At 51.0% G+C, this 14,111-nt stretch overlaps 1 protein-coding gene across 4 annotated transcripts in view; it reads right to left on the bottom strand.

Moving 5' to 3' along the window:
- The window catches only part of Zdhhc18 (zDHHC palmitoyltransferase 18), a 30,007-nt gene extending 20,615 nt beyond the window's left edge, over positions 1-9,392 (bottom strand). For 2 of the 4 annotated variants that reach the window (XM_087904508.1, XM_087904511.1), the window contains exons 1-2: positions 9,046-9,384; positions 2,367-2,527 (exon numbers count right to left, since the gene is read on the bottom strand). In XM_087904508.1, the coding sequence (XP_087760634.1) occupies positions 2,367-2,527; positions 9,046-9,362 (478 nt within the window). In that variant the 5' untranslated portion in view covers positions 9,363-9,384. Of the gene's footprint in view, positions 1-2,366; positions 2,528-9,045 lie in introns of all 4 variants that reach the window. The other 2 variants (XM_087904510.1, XM_087904509.1) reach the window with 2 other exon arrangements.
- Positions 9,393-14,111: the final 4,719 nt, after the last annotated feature.

Genomic DNA, 14,111 nt, shown 5'->3' with positions numbered 1-14,111 from the left:
CCAGGAGGCATTGTATAGAACCAGCACTTAACTGCAAGAACCCACCATGTCTCCCTGGGAGATACCACAACCCTCTCAGATGTCCCCAGTGCAGCCAGGAGAGCTCCCAGGAGGCTCCCATTCCTCAGTCATCCTTGCATCCCTCCCTTTCTTTAGCTAACACTAGCTTCCTGCACGGTGATTAGGCAAACCAGACACCCATGTCCTCATCTCCCTTGCCTGAACACCCCAGCGAAGAACAATTTCATCATGACCACCCTGTACCCTGTGGGAATGTGTCATCGAATGTCTGGCCCAGGATACAGGACATTAACGTGGAGATAAAAAGATGGAGGGGATGAATCCCCGCTGCCATCCCGAAACACAAGGCCTGGAGGACGGGAAGAGGGCACCTACTCCCCCATCTCCCTTCAACCCTTGCCCTTTGGCCTTGCTTGGAGTCTGCACTAACAAATCTGGGATCACTCTCTGCAGATGTGAAGATCTGTGGGGACAACAGTGGACGGTACAGGACACAGATCTGAGCTCTCCCCAAACACGGGGATTACTATTGTTACTGGCCAAGCAGCTCAGAAGCCAGGGGATTCCAGGCAGCCAGACAGAGGTCTGGCTGAGCTGCACAATAATCCTGCCTCAGGATTAGCCTGACTGAAGGGGACATGAACCCAGTGGCTGGTCAGGTCATACACTGAGGAGCAGCATGGGGAGGCCAGAGCAGTGCAAAGGGGAAGGAAGCTAGCTTCTAGAGCCATGGGTGTGGTTGCCCCCCAAGCTCCACCCCCTTCCTGGGCTGAGGAGGAGGCAGCATGAAGAACAGACAAAACTGAGAGGTATCTCTTCCTAGGCCCTCCCCAGCTGCTCCAGAGTCAGCAAAAATAATTCCTGGGAATGGACATAGCTGGTCACTAGACTTCACCAGGCCAGGTAGGCGCTTAAAAGCCTGTGTGTCTACTGCCTTCTTAGGGCAAGTAGCCAGCCATGACCGGAAACCCTGGAGGTGTGCAAACATCCGAGTCACTTCACAGCAGGAAGGAGCTGGGGTGGGGCCAGCTCAGATGACAGTCCAGGCCCTGGGCTTGGCTCTTTCTCCTCTGGGAGGAATAAAGGGTTAACTACCCAGAGGCCTGGGCAGGCAGATTCTGGGCACCCAGCCTTTTCCTCCTCCACACTTTCACCTTGGTAGAGAGACCCTTTTCTTCCTCCCATAGCATCTAGGGCTTGTCCTGACCGAGACTAAACTAGCCTATGCTCTATGCTGCTGCGCCTGCCTGTTCCTCTGCCCAGAAACTCTTTGCTCAAACACCACCCTCATACCCCCCCCGCCAAGCCCTGTGCCTCTTCTCTAGGTCTTTCTGGTACCCTGGAATGTCACCTCGATCTCCATGAGGACAGAGATTATTGTCAGTTTCCTTCATTCCTGTCACTAGCCGGGTGGTGGTGGCGCACGCCTTTAATCCCAGCACTCGGAAGGCAGAGACAAGAGGATCTCAGTGAGTTTGAGGCCAGCCTGGTCTACAAGAGCTAGTTCCAGGACAGGCTTCAAAGCCACAGAGAAACTCTGTCTCGAAAAACCAGGAAAAAAAAAAAGTTTCATGGCTGAATGAATAAAGAGTACATAAACATTTAGCCTGGTGTGGGGCAGCATGCCTATAATACCAGCACTTAGGAGGTGAAGACAGACAGATCAGAAATGAAGGTCATCCTCGGTTATATAGTGAGTTCAAGGCCAGTCTAGACTATGCAATATCAAAAAAGAAAAAAAGAAAAAAAAAGAGCTAAGAGCAGGGGCTCATATCAACTGTCGCCTACAGGGGCATCACAGTTCCTTCACTTACTATGTGGTCTTTTTCACTTGTTTGTTTTTGTTTTGTTTTGTTTTCTTAAGACGGGGTCTCATTATGTAGCTCTGGCTATCCTAGAACTCGCTCTGTAGACCAAGCTGTCCTGGAATTTACAGAGATTCACCTGCCTCTGTCTCCTGAGTGCTGGAAGCCACCACCGCCTGGCTTCGGCTGTGTGAGCTTCAACCATGTACAAAACCGCTGTGTCTCATTTAAGTGAATGAATAGGAAACGAGTAATAATACTGACCTCATAGGCTAGTGGCCTATCCATTGTCACACACACAAGGACAACTGAAAGCACTGCCTGGCACCCTGGCTGCCAGCGTTTCTTGTTTACTTAATCACCTGCTTGCTCATCACCTACTACAGTGATCAGCCCTACCACAGAGTCAGCCCCAGCCTGACTTGCTCACTGCTCTACCCTTAATTCCTAGCACAGCGCTGGACGAGGAAACCAGGCCTCCTCTCACATCAGGGACCATGCAGCTGGGGAGCTATCATGGGCTAGAAGTATGAGGCTCACCAATCTGCTTCTCCAGGGCAGCTGCTTCACAGATGGTTGCCCGGGGTAGGATGCCAGGGTCAGTAAAACTGGTCTGCAGGAGGCAGCTCATGACGAAGAAGAAGAGGATGGCAGCGATGATGGGGATGGCCAGGGTCAGTCTGCTGGCCAGGTAGGGACAGCTAGGAGAGAAGAGAGTTCAGGTTACCTCAGGGCTGCCTCTCCCTGAAGTGCAGCAGGAGCTGAGTGCAGCTGCTCCCCGTAATGCCCAGAGCAGACATTACTAGTTAATCCTGGACTGCTTCCAACATCAGATGAGAACAACAGATATTCTCCCTCATCCCAGCCGGCAAGCAGGTCCCTCTTCCTCCATTCCTTCCTGCCAACAGGAACTTGCCAGATAAGCCAAACTGGCCGTGAACTCTTGATGTTTCTGCCTCCACCTGAATACACACACACACCACCACACCTAGCCTTCTTTATGGCAGCACACACCTACATTTCCAGCACTCAAAAGGCCCAAGTAGGAAGATCAGGAGTTCAAGGCCATCCTTCATACACAGTAAACTCAAGGCTAAGCCGGGTTATATGAGACCCTGCCTCAAAAACAAAAATAAATAAATAAAAACAAACCAACAAAACCAGGCCACTGAGATGGTTCAGAATATAAAAATGCTTGTTATCAAGTTTGATAGCCTGAGCTTGCTCTTGGAACCCACATGATGAAAAGAGAAAAAAGATTCTCACAAGGTGTCTCTGACCTTTACATGCATGCCACAAAACATACACATGCACACATATGCAAAGTAAGTAAAATCCACCCGTGATGGTGGTGCACGCCTTTAATCCCAGCACTGGGGAAGTAGAGCCAGATGGATCTCTATGAGTTCAAGGCTAGCCTGGTCTACAGAGCTAGTTCTAGGATAGTCAGAGCTGTTACATAGAGGAAACCTATCCCGAAAAAAAAAAAAAATAAATAAATAAATAAAATGCAATTAAAAACCAAAGGCAGAGACAGAGATGGAAACAGAGAACCCCGGACTCCTAGGACTCCTTTATGCAAACACGTTGTATACAGCTCAGTACCCAGCATTTTAATATGTCCTGTCTGTGGGTGTTTTGCCTGCATGCAAGTCTGTGTACCATGTGTGTGGCTGGTGCTTGAGAAGACCAGCAGAGGGCACTGGAACAGTAGTTAGAGATGGCTGTGAGCTGCCATGCAGGTGCTAGGAATTGAACCCGGGTCCTCTGGAAGAACAGAACGGTTAGTGCTTTTAATTGCCAAACCATCTCTCCAGACCTGTCCCAGGACTTAGCTGCGGCCTCAGAATCCTTTCAGTAGACACAGAACTTCAGGAAGCCATTACCAATTAAGAGGGCTGTCACTTGAGACAACCAGCGTGACAATGTTGCAATGTCACGTATGCATGCATGCATGCATTCATTCATTCGGCCAGCTGCTCCACAAATATTTACTGAGTTCTTCTCCGTGCCAGGCAACACTCTCAATAAACAGCAGGAATAATGGCTATGGATATGACAAGAGTCTCTCTGCGTGTGGCTTATGATCGACTAGGGAAACGAGCCAGGTAAACAGGGAACTGCCACACATGGTGACGTGTGCCACAGAACAAAAAGATACCTGCCGGAGATGACACCGCACCCACACCCAGAGCAGCGAGGGGACGGCCAAGGAACACAGTATGTGCCTGCCCCATCCCCCCAGATACCAACTCCAGGCTGATCCAAGATGGCCCCAGGAACAGCTTGTGGGATAGCCTGCCCCTCCCTCCCAGTAGGCAGGCTGCTGATCACAGCTTCCACATCTACCTTTAAATCTTTGCTTCCATTTTAGGGCTGCAATGTTCTAGAAGTTCTGAAATTGGTGGGGGTGTGGCTCTAGGATGAAGAGGACCTACTGGGGGCGCTCTGTCATCTTAGCCACTCTGCTGTCTACTGCAAAGCCACTTTCTGCAAACATAAATCATATTGGTCATTTCTCTGCCCGACACCCTCTAATGGCTTCAAACTGAATCCAATCTCAATCGGCTGGTTAGGCCAACCTTGTTCTGAGATTTGCTGAGGTTTCTCCTGCCTCAACCTACAAAACTGTCCTCACCCCCTCTACCGCGTCACACTGGCCTCATGGCAGTCCCCACAAGTGTGACATTATTCTACCTCAGGGTCTTTGCACTTACTGCTCATGTCCTCTGGAACGGTCTTCCCTCCTCAGTGGACTTTCCTTGATAGTTCATATAAAGCAGTCCTCCCAAGACCATTTTCTATACGGCATTTATTAAAACCGTTAGCTGTGGGACCAGAGACGGCTCAGTGGTTCAGAGCACTTCCTACTGCTCCAGAGAACCATCCTCAGCCCCCACCATCCACGGGATGGCTCACAACCATCACTAACACCAGTTCCAGGGATTCCAATGCCCGCTTGCGAATGCCACACGTGGTACACATACACGTGCAATTAAACACTCAAAGACATAAAATAAAGCGTAAAAAACATAAACTAAGCCTGGAAGGGTGACACAAACCTTTACTTCCAGTACTAAGGAGGCAGAGGCAGGCGGATGGATCTCTGTGTGTTTGAGGCCTGCCTGGTCTACAGAGTGAGTTCCAGGACAGCTAGGCTACACAGAGAAACCCTGTCTCAAAAAAAACAAAACAAAACAAAACAAAAATTAATTAACTTAGGGCATGGCAGCTCACACCTTTAATGCCAGCATTCTGGAGGCAGAAGCAGAACAACTCTCTGTGAATTTGAGGCCAGCTTGGTCTACACATTGAGTTCCAGGATACCCAAGACCATAGAGTAAGATCCCGTCCAAAAAAAAAAAAAAGTTACCTGCTGTGTGGCTATGTTCCCTGCTTCTGTCTTGCTAAGTGACAAGCAGACAGCATCCCTTGCATGTTGCCCAATAAATACCTACCAAATGAATGGTGTGCCCCTCATGGAGAGACAGTAGCTACAATATTTTTTTCAGTACTACAGACCAAACCCAATGCCTTGTCCACACTTGGAAAGCACTTGGCTATCTGTCGTCTCCGGCCCTACCACCTGACATCTTGTGAAAATTTACTAAGGACTAAGTATTGCCCTAGTCAATAAATCATTATAAATAATACATACACACCGGGGATATAGCTCAGTGGGAGAATGCACTCTATCATGCACAAAGCCCTGAGTTCATTCAGACCCCAGTAGTCGCAGTAGAACAAGTAATAATAATAATGATGATAATGACAATATCAAATCAATATCTAAAGTGCAAACCAGACACAATGCTACATGCCTATAATTATGGCATTTGAGAGGCTGAGCAAGGAGAATCCTGAGAACTTGAGGCCAGTCTGGCTACAGAGAGCAGTGTTATCTTAAAAATACTAATTTTGCGGGGCACAGTGGCACATGCCTTTAATCCCAGTCAGGTCTGTGAGTATGAAGCCAGCTAGGACCACATAGTGAGACCCTTTCCAAAGTTAACTAAGTAACAGTTGCTATGCGCTAACTGCACAGCTGTGCACTTTACATGCATTTCGCAAGTCTTCACGGTGACCCTCTAACCTTGTGCCCCAAACGTCACAGATGAGGAAGTTTAGAAAGCTTAAACGACCCGGGCAACACAGGTCAGGAGCATTCACGTGACTGTGAAGTTCATGCTGATCGACCACAACTAGCTGCTGCCTTCCCACTGGAGCCAGAGGGGATGTGATAGTGGGGCTATCTCTTGAGTGATGCATCTGTCGGGAGGCTTTGGGCCAGATGAGGTTCCAGGGATCCACAGGGGCAGGGAGCAAAATCAGGACATGTGAACAGGGCTTTTGAAGACTGCAGCGGCCTTCCCCAAGGACCAGAGCCTGCCAATGCCAAGGGCTCCAAGCAGGCTACCCTCTGCTCCACACATTTCTTCATGTCTAATCCTCCAAAAGAACCAGCAATGTTGGACAGCTCTCCCAGTTCACGCACAAGCTGGGACCTGGGGAAGGAAGACTGGGACTTGTAGAGCCCTTGGCAAACACCAATACCAAGTCCTAGGCTCTGATTTCCACAGCCAGATTCAAGATCACCCAGCCAGGATGCCAATTACAAGCTGGCATCTCCAGAGTCCCAGCAAGAGATCCTGCCCATTCATTCATTCAACTGCTGTGCTGAGAGCTGACTGCATCCCTTGCACTGGGTCTAGGCACTAAACACACAGCAGTGTGGACGTTTGCTATCCTTGAGCAGAAAAGACAGACACGGAATGACCAAAGGCGTGCATGTGTGCATGCATGTGCAGAAGGGGAAAGAGTGAAAAGAAATGAGTGACCCGTGAGTGTAAACAGAGGTGCTCCAAACAGTGCGAAGGCCCTGAGGCAGGCGGGAGCAGGCAGGGCAATGAGCTTGAGAGGGTAACTCAGCAGAAAAGGACTGAGCAAAGCAGCAGGCACAGAAGGCCATTAGCAGAGCTCTGGCTCTCACCTAGAGGGAGAAGCAGGGAGCCTGGCATCTGATGTCAAGGGGCTGAGGCTGCTGTGAGAATGGATAGTAGAGTAGAGCTGGAAGCCCCACTGGGAAGCTACCACAATCCACCAGAAGGGAAGCAAAACCAGCAGGAAAGGTCTCCCCCAAGGCCACCTGTACCTTCCCAGAGCAGCAGGGAGTGAGCATCTTCTACCATCCCTGTCCTCACTAAAAGTGCATCCACTCTGGAATCCTCCAAGCCCCCGGCAACCAACATGCCGCAGGACTATGGGTTGTAACCCAACCCTGCTCCCAAAGTCACCAACCAGGAGTGGGAACAAGAGGCAATGAAGGCTGAGGTAATTGAGTGGTCTGTTCTCCCTGAGCCCGGGAGTTCTCCCTTCTTCTCTGGCTGGGGGCAACTCAGGACCATGAATCCATCTACAAGTTCAGGTCCAACTCTTACACTGAGGGGTCATAGGGCAACTAGAGCCAGCACTACTTCCTCCAGCCTGGGTCATAACCCTGGCGTGGGCACCATGAAGAGTGGCCCAAGGGCTCCGGTAAAAGCATGTCTAGGGCACACAAGAGGCCACAAGAAATGAAACTTGGAAATGAAACTTGGCCTAAGGGCCAAGCTGGGGTCCCAGAGTTTCTCTGTATAAACCACCCTGAGCCTTTTTCCATCCCAACCCAGGATGGAAGGGCAGAGCATTTTGGGGGACAGTGGAAAAGTAGGAATTCTTCACCTTGTGGTTGCAGACACACAATCCAAGTCCTGGAAAATGACCTGAGAACTGGTCTTTTTAAAAACTTTATCAGCTGGGCAGTGGTGGCAAGCACGCCTTTAATCCCAGCCCTCAGCGAGGCAGAGACAGGCGGATCTCTTTGAGTTCGAGGACAGCCTGGTCTACAGAGGGAGTTCCAGGACAGAGACACACAGAAACCTTGTCTCAGAAAAACCAAAAAAAAAAAAAAAAAGCGCTTTATCATGACCACATGCCACCAGGAAGTGATTTTTGGTGAACAGAGCAGTAAAACCTGTGAACATCAAGTGCTAAAAGCATGCATGCAAAAGAATAAATAAATGATAAATAAATTTGAAAAAAATAGCTAAAAGCTTGCATGCACGACTGGGTACCAATCTCAATAGACCCCTCGGAGGTGGGTACTATTAAAGTCTCCATTCTATCCATGAGGAAACTGGGGATTGCTGAGCAGAAGTGACCGGCGCCCCAGGCCATACAATTACTGGAAGGTGGAGCTGGGATTTGGGCTAGGTTCCATGGCTCCGGAGATGGAGGTCTTAACTAGACTGAATAATAAAAGAAGCCAACCTCAAAGAACAGGGAGAAGCAGAAGGGGAAAGTGGGGTTCCTCGGGTGGGTGGGCATGTGTGGGAGTTGTGTGCGTGCAAGAAGTCACACGGCTGGTGGCTCCAGCTACAGGCTAAGGGTGGGGTGGGAGCTTTGGATGCGTGAGTGACCCTGATAAAGCCATAAGCAGCCACTCCTCCACCCTGAGATGGAGGTGCCGGGTAGGCCAGCCCCGGGTCACTAGAAAAAAGGTCAAAAGCCCATAGGGACAGTTAAGATCTGTCATGCCAAAGCCCTGAGGTCTCTTTCATGAAACGGAGTGATGCAGCTGTCCTGGTGGAGGAACGTGACCAAGAGATGCTCCAGAGTGTCCAAAGAGGAAAGAGAGCCAGATCAGGGTTGGAGAGACACCTGGGGTTCTAGGGAGCTAAGAGAGGGAGGGTCAGGAAGAAGCTTCGGCAAAACTAAGGAAAGCGCTGGAGAAGGAAGAGCCAGTCTGAGAGGCCCAAAGATGCTTTAAAGAGGATGCCTTGGGGCCTATGGCGAGTCTGAATGAGAGGAAGCGGTGATGGGGGGTCGGAGAGGGTGCGTCTGAGGAAGCCAGGACCCTGCAGAACCTGGGAGGGACCCGAGAAGACGCACAGGAGATTCATAGTGTCCATAAGGGACACAAAAACTTAGTTGTCTGAGGACAGTAATAAAAGAAGCCTAGAGGGGTCAGAAAGAGCCTGGGATAGGCAAGAACCGGCCAGAGATAGGAGAGGAGGGCAGGCGGACCTGAGTGACCCGGCAAAGGCCGGTGACCGGAGCCGGACACCCAAAGTCCGGGTGGAGAGGATGGGTGCAGGGGTCCAGGGCGGGCGGAGGCCCGAAGGTACACAGATGCGGGCCGGGAAGGAGCGGCGGCCGGGGGGAGGGGGAGCGAACTCACTCGAAGAAGAAGAAGAGGACGGTGGTGCTGAGAATGAGCAGCAGCGTGAGCGCGAAGACGCCGCCGTGGCCGGCCAGCATGAGGCGGCCGCCGCAGTAGAAGCGGTTGCGGCCCGGGAACACCTCCCACTTACGCCGCGGCCGGCGGCCCAGGCTCCCACTGCCACTGCCGCTGCCGCTGCCGCTCCAGCGCGGTGCTCCGGGCGCGGGCCCGGGGCTCGGAGCGGGGGGCGCGGCGGGGCCGGAGCGGCGCGCCCCGGGGGAGGCGAGCGGCGGGGCGGCCCCGGGGCTGATCTGCTGGTACTCGCAGTCCTTCATGCGGCCGGCCGCGGGCCTCGGCTCCGCGCCCCGCGGGCCGGCCGCGCCGCTCCGGGACCGGGCCGAGCAGCGGAGGAAGCGGCGGCGCTGGCGGGCGGGCTCGCTCGGGTTGGCCCCCTCCGCTGTCGCCCCGCCCCCCCCCGGCTCGCTCGGCAGCGCCCCCCGCGACGGGCCTAGGAAACTGCAGGTGCGGCCTCCCTGGCTCCCTCTGGGCATTTGTGCTCAGACCTTGTGTTAGGATTGCTGTGTGCCAGGCAGGCACTGAGCAGGAGATTCAGGGGACCGATCGCCAGGCCCGCCCACCTCTGAGGACAGGCCGGGAAGGATGGTACACAACTTGCTTTGAAAGTGCCCAGTGTCCAAAGGGGTATGTGGGAAGTAGCCTCTAGTCTCTCCCTCCCAGTTCTCCTAGGCCTAGACCCGGGTCCAAGCCTGGGTTACTAGATACCCCTAAACGGGGATCATTCCTAACGGCCCCAAGATTTTTTAGGTGGGTGTATTCACAATACACCTAGTGCGGTGACTCATGCTCCTGGGAGGCTGAGACAGCTCTTTGTCTCCGGGCTGAGAGTTGAGGGTTCAAGGCCAGCTTAGGATTTGCACCCAGCTGGAGTTACAAGCGAGACCCTAACCCACTCGTGAACACACATACACTCACAAACACTTTACCTCATATGCCTAAGGTCCAGAAATGTTTTAGCAATTCTTTTGCATGCAGTCCCCCAAGGCTAGTAGGGCTGGACCGGGCAGTCCGAACTCTCATCTGGAGAGTCAAATGGGAGCCAGTTCCCTCGCAAGCCGTTCAGGTTGTTGGCAGAACTTTCTTGTGCTGTGACCGGAGGCCTGGAAGTTTGGCTGAGACTCCACCCGAATTTACTAGAGATTATCCAGTGACTCACCGTGGAAGTTTCTCCACAGGAGCCACGGGCTTCGCGAAACTGACAAGGAGATTGATCTTCGATTTGCCCAAACAGTACTTGACCTGATATTGTGTTGCTTGGCTGTCGAACCAGGGCCTCACACATTGGGCAGCTAATTCTGTCACTGAGCTGCGTCACTAGCCCTAAGACAGAGAGTTTGTGTTGTGCGAATGAATGTGTATGTGTGTGGGCACGCTCACGGGGAGGCAGGGTGTACAAGCCCATGCATACGTGGAGGCCTGGAGAAGGTGTCAGATCCTTTGGAGTCGAAGTTCAGGAGCATGCAGAGGATGTGTGAACTGCTACAGCATGCCAGGACCCGAACTCCTGGGCCATCTCTCGGGTGCCCGAGCCAGAGCATATATCCCCTATTATGTGTGAGCCCCCTTTGCTCTCATCGATGATTGGAAGCAAGTCACAGGTGCCACTTACAATCAAGAGGTGGGAGCATCAGAAGGCGGGATTCTTGGTGGTCATTGTACAGTCTGTCCATTGAGTCAAAGATACTGCAAAACCCAAGGAAAAGAAACCCCGGGATTGGGACTGGAGGGACTCATGCCAAGAATCTCCTCACTAGGGATGCTGAGGTAGTAGGGTTGCAAGTTTGAGGCCAGTTGGGGCTGCATAGCAAGATCTTGTCTACAAACAGACGGACAAAAGGATGCAATAGAAAGGGGTAGGAAGCCAGCAGTGGCCGTGAGAATCCCTAATCGGCCAGGTTTGGTGGTCTACTCCTATAATGCGGCACTTGCAGAGTGGAGGCAGGAGGGTTGGGAGTTCACGTTAACCACAGGTTTGATGGCGGCATGGGTGACATGGAACCTTGTCTACAGCAAACAAACAGAATCACAACTGGGCCAGACATGGCGGTCACGCTGTCATCCCAGCACCAGGAGGTGGAGGCAGACAGATCTCTGTGAGGATGAGGCCAGCCTGGTCTACATAGCAAGTCCCTCGCCAGGGCAAACAGAGCTGGGTAATGAGAACCCATCTTATTCTGCCACCAGCACCTCCCAAAACTACAGTGGCACATGTTTTGTTGTTATTATTGTTTATTTGTTTGTTTGTTTTTATTTGCATTGGTGTTTGGCCTGTGTGTATGTCTGCGTGAGGGTGTCAGATCTTGGAGTTACAGACAGTTGTGAGCTGTCATGTGAGTGCTGGGAATTGAACCCAGGTCCTCTGGAAGAACAATCAGTGCTCTTAACTGCTGAACCATTTCTTCAGCCCCATTTGTTTGTTCTTTGAGACAGGGTTTGGCTATGTAGCCCTGGCTGTCCCTGACACTCACTCTGTAGACCAGGCTGGCCTCAATTTAGAGATCCACCTGCCTCTGCCTCCTGAGTGCTGGGATTAAAAGTGTGCGTGCACCATCACTGTCCGGCCTTAGTGGCACACGTTTATCATCTTGGTACTTTGGAGGCTGAAGCAAGAGGATCAGAAGTTTAAGGCCATTCTTGGCTACATATCAAAATTGAGGCCAACTGGGCTTCAGTATAAAATATAAAACAACCCCAAAAATGCTTACTAAGAGGCATGTGTGCCGAAGGCTGCTGAGTCACACACTCTTGGCGCTGGAGGCCCCGGGTCTGGCGGACTTCACCTTGGGGTGAACCACACTGTGGGCTCTTCCTCTCCTGCTGCCACCCAACTGTGAGATGGTCACCAAACAAGACATGCTGGTCCCACCTTAACTGGATCCTCTTGGAGCCCTCCTCCTCCTCTTCTTTTTCATTTTCTAAAAAGATTTATACATATACAGTGTTTGCCTATATGTATGAGGGCACCAGATCTCATTATAGATGGTTGTGAGCCACCGTGTGAATGTTGGGAGTTGAATTAGGACCTTTGGAACGTTGGAAGAGCAGTCAGTGCTCTTAACCTCTGAGCCATCTCTCCGGCCCTACTCCTCTTCTTAATGCTTCTCACTTTACAGAAGCCTGGACTGTCCCACTCGGCACTCAGTTTCCCTCCTGTCTATATCATAATGTCTATTTGCAGACACCTTTTCTGTTCATCTTTTAAAAAATGAATTTATTTCTTTTAAAGATTTATTTATTATGTATACAGTATTCTCAGTATTCTATCTGTGTGTATGCTTGCAGGCCAGAAGAGGGCACCAGATCTCATTACAGATGGTTGTGAGCCACCATGTGGTTGCTGGGAATTGAAACTCAGGACCTTTGGAAAAGCAGGCGCTCTTAACCACTGAGCCATCTCTCCAGCCCCAAAATGAATTTATTTCTAACTATGTGCATGTTCCTGTGTCTTCATGTGGGCATGTGTACCTGGCTGCAAATGCCCAACAAGGCCAGAGACTTTGGATCCTCTGGGAGCTGAAGTTACAGGCAGTTGTGAACTGGCCAGTGTGGGTGCTGGGAACAGAACTCAAGACTCAGGTACTCTGGAAAAACAGTATTATTATTACTATTACAATTATTTTGTTTGTTTGTTTGTTTTCAAGACAGGTTTATCTGTGGCTTTGGAGTCTGCCCTGGAACTCACTTTGTAGACCAGGCTGGCCTTGAACTCACAGAGATCCACCTGCCTCTGCCTCTGCACGTGAGAATCCTCCCTAAGCTGCTCAGTGCAGGAGCATGTGTGAGTCCTCCCTGAGGATTACACAATACTGACATCAAATGCTAAACTAAGGTAGAGAAACACACACACACGAGAAACAACAGGAGCAGGGGTATTCACGCTCAACGGTAAAACATGCTTAACATAGGTAAGGCCCTAGGTCCAATTCTCAGCACTAAAACAAGACAATCTAAACAAACAAACAAAACCAGAAACAAAACAAGCAAACAGGAGAAGGGCTAGAGTGGCTGAGAGCACTGGCTGCTCTTCCAGAGACCCCCATGGTCCCTGCCCAGCACCCACATGGTGGCTCACAGCCATCTGAAACTCCAGTTCCAGTGCATCTGATGCCCTCTTCTGGCTTCCACAAGCCTTTAATTCCAGCACTTGGAAGTCAGAGGCAGGAAGATCTCTGAGTTGGAAGGCAGCCTGGTCTACACAGTGAGAGAGACCTTGTCTCAAAAAAAAAAAAAAGAAAGAAAAGAAAAGAAAGTTAACTTTGAACTAAAATTTGCATGATATGAAGAGAAAATGATGTGGGTTATTTCTATGCCCACAATTATTTCAACTGTTTTAACATCCTAGTGTTTGTAAACCATAATTACATACACATACAATAACGGATGCAGGAAATGCCAGTGCCTTCCCGGCGCTCTGCTCTGTAACTGGTCACAAAGCAGTAGTTGCTATTTGTAGCATTGCTCCCTGTTCATCCCGTATTCCCTTTGTGCGCCTCAGGACTCAGCTGTTTATAATTCTTTCCCTGGCAGGGTAATCCAAAGCTCTTCTCTGAATGCTTTGAATCTTCAAGGGGAGTACACTACTGTCCTTCAGTAGTGCCTGAGTGGAGCGGTCATGTGTTTGCTGTCCCCTCTCTCGCGGTGGCTGCATGCGGTGCCGAGCCATCTGTAACTGGGCTGGAGACAGCAGGAGCTCCTTAGTGGGAGGAAGTGCAGCGTGCAGACTGAGGCCAAAGGAAAATTACCTGCCCATGGGCTTACTTATGCCTTCACCTTCCACACACCTCGTTTCTTTACAGTTTAGCCCTTAGCATTTAGTTTGATATCTTGCGTGTACACATGCAGCAGCAGCATGTATGCAGAGGTCAACTTGTAGAAGTCAAGTCTCTCCTTCCACCGTGTGAGTTCCAAAGATCAAGCTCAGCTCATCAGCCACGGGGGCGGGAGGGAGCACCTTTACCCACGGAGCCATTTCATGGAGCTCAGGTCAGGTCACATGGCCTGTGGTT

This window comes from Myodes glareolus, chromosome 3 (assembly GCF_982192425.1).
Source record: "Myodes glareolus chromosome 3, mMyoGla1.1, whole genome shotgun sequence".
NCBI lineage: Eukaryota > Metazoa > Chordata > Mammalia > Rodentia > Cricetidae > Myodes > Myodes glareolus.
Note: the sequence above shows the minus strand (reverse complement) of the source record. Positions and strands in the feature narration are given on the sequence as shown.